Here is a 6000-nt window from a genome sequence, read left to right on the forward strand (position 1 = left end):
TTAACATTTACAGAGTATCTTTCATGGGCCAGATTTTATACATATACCTACTGTGATAGGTATTATAAGCCCATAATATTTAGGTGGAGAAACAGGCTCAAAATGGTAAAGTTGAGGCAGGCTGACACCAGGGACTCTTTGCTACAATGCTTCCACCTGAACAAACATCTCCCAGAGCAACAGAGGGACTAAACTATAAGGGACTAAAAAGAACTGTATGCATAGGCAGTTGGAACAAATGATCAACAATATGATACAAAAAGGACCAAAAATCCAACAGCCACGTAAAAGTTGTTGGAGCAAAAGTAGGGTACTGCACATGATTCCTACACACAGTTCCATCAAGCAGGTCGGCCAACCACCCAGGCCACCCCTGTGGCCTGACCACTGGATAGGCACCTACCCTCACCCCATTTAAGGGACCAGATTGCTCCCCAATCAAGGAGCAAGCAAGGAAACCTGTTACATGTTTTTACTCCCTGTGCTGCAGCACGAGTCCCCAAAAAAACCTTGCCTAAATTTCTCCTCTGACCTGTTATCAATTTCTGTCGATTAAAAAGCCCAAGAATCCAGGTCAGTAACAAAGTGACCTGAAAGCTGCAGAACTGAGGTCCAGCCCAGGTCTGCTGGAATCCTCCACTATCCTTTTCCCACTAGAGTGTGTTGCCTGGAGTGGGCACCAGGGTAGCAGAAATATGAACACTATTAATAAATGCTAGCTTTGCTGTTTCCTTGTAATAAAGAGTTTCACATGTTCAGTTCAGTCACTCAGTCGTGTCCGACTCTTTGCAACCCCATGAATCACAGCACACCAGGCCTCCCTGTCCATCGCCAACTCCCAGAGTTCACTCAAACTCACGTCCATCGAGTCAGTGATACCATCCAGCTATCTCATCCTCTGTCATCCCCTTCTCCAGCTGCCCCCAATCCCTCCCAGCATCGCGGTCTTTTCCAACAAGTCAACTTTTAGCATGAGGTGGCCAAAGTATTTGAGTTTCAGCTTCAAAATCAGTCCTTCCAATGAACACCCAGGACTGATCTCCTTTAGGATGGACTGGTTGGATCTCCTTGCAGTCCAAGGGACTCTCAAGAGTCTTCTCCACAGTTCAACAGCATCAATTCTTTGGTGCTCAGCTTTCTTCACAGTCCAACTCTCGCATCCGTACATGACCAATGGAAAAACCATAGCCTTGACTAAACGGACCGTTATGTCCTGCTAAATTGCTTCAGTCGTGTCTGACTCTTTGTGACCCTAGGGACGGTAGACCCCAGGCTCCTCTGTCCATGGGATTTTCCAGGCAAGAGTACTGGAGTGGGTTGCCATTTCCTCCTCCAGGGTATCTTTCCAACCTAGAGATTGAACCCGTGTCTGTTAAGTCTCCTGCATTTGGGAGGCTGCTGCTGCTGCTGCTGCTGCTGCTAAGTCACTTCAGTCGTGTCCGACTCTGTGCGACCCCATAGATGGCAACCCACTAGGCTTCTCTGTCCCTGGGATTCTCCAGGCAAGAGTACTGGAGTGGGTTGCCATTGCCTTCTCCAATGCACGAAAGTGAAAAGTGAAAGTGAAAAGTGAAAGTGAAGTCGCTCAGTCGTGCCCAACTCTTCGAAACCCTATGGACTGCAGCCTACCAGGCTTCTCAGTTCATGGGATTTTCCAGGCCAGAGTACTGGAGTGGGCTGCCATTGCCTTCTCCCATTTGGGAGGCTAGCGCCACCAACTTAAGAAATGAGGAAGTTGCCCTAGAGATGCATGTTAACATTCCATACACCAGGGGGCACTGTTTACATCGTCGTTCACTGGAAGTGCAGTGCGCCTGCGTAGTGAGCACGCTGTAGTACCTCAGCGGCCGCCGGCACAAACGGGTGGGAAAGACTACTAATCCAAGGGAGCTCCCTTATTTCCTTCCTCTGTGCTGCTGTCACCTCAGAAGCATCTGGGAACCCCTCAAGACACATCTAGTATCCGTCCACAAGATCCGTCCAGCTCCAGGACTATACAACTTCTTGTGAACCTGCCTTACTCCCATACGCCACATCTCTGAGGGAACAAAAGTTGTATCTCCTCTGACGATTCACCTCGACCTTGCTGCTGGTCTCGGCATATAATCTTTTCCTTCTCTCCCTTGGACAGATTCATGATTTTCTCTGACATTCAGAGACCTTATCTCTAAAATGGGGGTAAAGGTAATTTACTGATCCTCTAGGCTGTCTTTATCTGGTTCTAAGTTGGGGCGGCGAGCGCCTGCAGGATTTGAATGTCCTTTAGAAACCGCACACCTCAGGTGGGAATTCGAACACAATCTTGCCTCACGTGGGACAGGAGCCCAGGTGAACCTCATGTGAGACTCCAACCCCCAATCTTCTGACTGAAACCGTGCACCTAGTCTCGGGACTTAATGAAGTTCAGGAGAGGCAAAGTGAAAGGTAAGAAGTGGATTTATTAATATCCTTTGTAAAGAAGTTGCCGGGCAATGGGGCGTGAGATGGTCGTGTCTCAGATTTCAGGCGAGCTCCTGAGATGGTCTGCCAAGTGAGGGTGCTTGGTGCGGGGCAGGAAAGACGGCAAAAGCGAGCCGGAGTAAAGGGAGGAGACACACAAGACTGAGACAGAACGCAGGCGTCTTGGAGGAGAAACACGCATACTTCCTGGCAGTTTCCCTTCCTCCCCCATCTGAGCTGCTTGAAGGCTCTACACCATCTTCCATCCCCATAACCACCCATCCTCCTGTTGTTTAGTTGCTAAGTCATATCTGACTCTGCAACCCCATGGATTGTAGCCCGCCAGGCTCCTCTGTCTATGGGATTACCTAGGCAAAAGTACTGGAGTGGGTCTCCATTCCCTTTTCCATGGCATCCTCTCCACCAGACATCAAACCTGCATCACTTGCATCTCCTGCATTGACAGATGGATTCTTTACCACTGAACCACCCATCCTCCCAGCTGCACATTATTCCTACTCTGCTCTCTGTTCTAGCTCTCTTTTTCATTCAAAAAGCATAGGTCCACCCCATGGCCACTTTCTTTCTCTTCTCAGCCATCTGGTTACAACCAGAAGTTAAAGGACTGAGGCTCCCTCCCCACGTACTGGACCCAAGTGGTGAAAGTAAAACAGGGAGTTCTCACTCCAAACCAGACCTGGTCTTCCCACTGCAGCGTCCCCATGGCAAAGTGGTTCTGGGAAGTGCCCTAATCACAGGCAAGGCTACCAAGGGGACTTGCGGACACTGACATTATGTTAAGCTATGACCATAGTGTGCTTTGGTCCCTTCAGACAAATCACAGTCAGGCTTGGGGGGTCCAGAAAGCTGCTGCCCAAGGCCAGACCTCAACTTCTGTTGAAATTTAAGTCTTGGTGCAAATCAGTGATATAGAATAATCCGTCTCAAACTGTATCCCAGAGAGTTATACAGGTGGTACCAAGAAAGGGAGTAAAGGATGTGGGCAAATAAGTCTGTGAAATGACAAACCAAAATCATTTTGTGTATTTTGTTACTGAAGGACTTTTCAAAGTGTTCAGTGTGCCAGAATGCACTGTCAATCTCCAGGAAAAGGCTATAATAGACATTTCCCAAATGTACTTTGTCCAAGGAACCTATTTTTTTATAGAGCATGTTTTGTGACTTGTGTGTGTTCCAAGGAACAAACTTGGGGAAATATTAATGCTGGCTCAAATAAGCTAAGACTTCATGTTGATAGAGAAACTTTTTAGGGTAGTAGCAGTAAAGCTATACTTTATGTATGTATGTGTATATATGCATTATATATACACACATATATAATGTATTTACATACATGTATTAATATTATATATAATGCATAATGTTATAAGTATATATTCTTCTTTGACAACAAATAGTACCATGGTTAGTGAAAATCCACAAACTATAATTTTTACATGATTAAAAGTCCCAAATCACTGTCCATTTCTTATTTTTTTCTAAGTTTGTGATTCCAAAAGTAACCAACAATTAGAAAAGAAAATCCCAATATTTACAAAAATCTATTCTGAATCAATGTATGTACGTTTCTAAACAGTCAACAGGATCATATGATCTTTTTCCAAAAGTCCAAAATGTTCAGTTTGATTTTTAGTAATGTTTTACTTCAAAGTCAATAACGAGGTATGACTGATTAATCGTTTGGATTAGGATGATCTCTAGACATTGAACCCCTATTAAAAAGTTATTATGAAACTACTGACACTTTCTTAGAAAAGTTTTCCCCCTTGTGTAGTACTTAAAATTTTATAAAACCTTTAAGGGAAGCAGAACACTTCTAAGCAGGGCACTTTTCCCTTTAAGGGAAGCAGGACACATTTATTAAATACTTACTATATCCCAAGCACATTGTTAGGTGCTTCTTATATGAGGTTTTGGTGACACAGTAGCCAAGATACACTGATATTCATGAAAAATAAATGTGAGAGATCCTACAATGGAAGGGACACAGCAAGAACCCAGGACATCAAGCTCTCTCCTCTAATCCCTGACACATCTCCACTGGAGCAGGTGGCCATGTCCATGCCCATTCCTTCCCGCCTGTTCCACTGCACATGGGAGTTTTCTGTCTCTCAGCGAGGTCTCAAACTGAGCATCTCCATGCTGGGAAGTTTTCTGCCTAAGCCAGGCAACTGAGTCTGGAGCTTCTTCCCTAATTCTCACAATATCACAGGCCCCTTCCAGTCTGGTTATTTATTTTGCAGAAAATCTGAGAAGTGAATCTGTAGCCAAGATACACCAGTATTTATGATAAATTAATTGGTGTGTGACAACAGCTTGGTCATTCACACCAGAGACAATCACCTCCTTAACCTCTCTCCCAGGCAGTGAGCAAGGGTGTTCAGGTGGTTGGGGAAAGTTGGATATTTATGAAATTGCTTTGGGATGTACATCCTGCTGCCTTCTGATTTTCTAAGAGCCTGGAGCCAACTTGGGAGTGGAGAGTGAGGGGAGAAGACTCCCGGGTCTGGGTAGTGGATAGGACAGACAGGACAGGGGTGGGCTGCAACCCAACTCACAGATAAGAAGACCGGTAATCCCTGAAGAATGCCAGCCCCAGTCCCAAGAGGGTGAGCACCAACAGCTTCGCCATGGTCTGGGACAGACAGCGGCAGGATGGACAGACGCACAGACGGGAGAAGGGGTGGAGACCCTGAGCGCCCGCAGCCTAGGGCTGCTCTGGGGTTGGCCCCACCCCTCCCCCGGGCGCAGCTTACCCCGCCCGCCCTGCTCGGGGACTGCGGGAACTTGCTTGGGGTCAGCGCCTGCAGCCAGGTGCTGAGCGCTCCCGAGGCTTTACAGAGAGAACTAGCTGCCTAGAGCGGGCAGAAAGGGGAGAATGGCAGGTGGGAGGAAACGGAGAGCGGTGGGAAAGGAGAGCCAGGCTTTGAGGAAGGCTCACTTTGTGATAACAAGGTCCTATGACTCAGAGGGGTTCAGTAACTTGATCGCTGTGACTCAGCCAGAAAAGGCACAAAAGGAAGGGAGGGCTGTGATTGGCACCTTTTAAGATACAAGTTTATTCTCATCCGACTACCGCCACGTGGCTCCGTCAGACATCTGCATATCAAGCTTCTCTTTCAGCACCACTCATCAGATACCTCTCTATGGTGTTCATTCATTCCAGACTCTTGGCTGACATTGAGTGCCTGTTATGTGCCAGCAATCAGTAAAATATATCACTCTTGCATATGCTGTGGATAATCCGTGTTTACGTTATGGGGATGCACATCCTCTATGGAGAACAATAAAGCAGGGAAAGGCATGGAGCAGGCATACTGAGGTGCCGTTTAAGAAAGGGCTGTCCAGGGAGGCATCACTGATAAGGCAACTTCTGAGCAAAGCAGGGTAGGAAGTGCCTCTACCTACTGCCTTCTCTCCTGTTACCATGAATGAGACTTTCCTGTTCATGAGAGACCATCTCTTCTCTGCCCGCCCTGGGTTTCTTTTTTTTATTTCCTTCTCAAGAATTTTGGTCCCAGTCACAACTTCTCTCTCCTA

At 46.8% G+C, this 6000-nt stretch overlaps 1 protein-coding gene across 1 annotated transcript in view; it reads right to left on the minus strand.

Annotated features, from left to right (window-relative positions):
• Nucleotides 1-5176, minus strand: part of PON1 (paraoxonase 1) — a 33965-nt gene extending 28789 nt beyond the window's left edge. The window contains exon 1 of the mRNA XM_019959709.2: nucleotides 5019-5176. Within this exon, the coding sequence (XP_019815268.2) occupies nucleotides 5019-5092 (74 nt within the window). The 5' untranslated portion in view covers nucleotides 5093-5176. The remainder of the gene's footprint in view (nucleotides 1-5018) is intronic.
• Between the last annotated feature and the right edge of the window lie 824 nt (nucleotides 5177-6000).

This window comes from Bos indicus, chromosome 4, assembly GCF_029378745.1.
Source record: "Bos indicus isolate NIAB-ARS_2022 breed Sahiwal x Tharparkar chromosome 4, NIAB-ARS_B.indTharparkar_mat_pri_1.0, whole genome shotgun sequence".
In the NCBI taxonomy this organism is placed as follows: Eukaryota; Metazoa; Chordata; class Mammalia; order Artiodactyla; family Bovidae; genus Bos; species Bos indicus.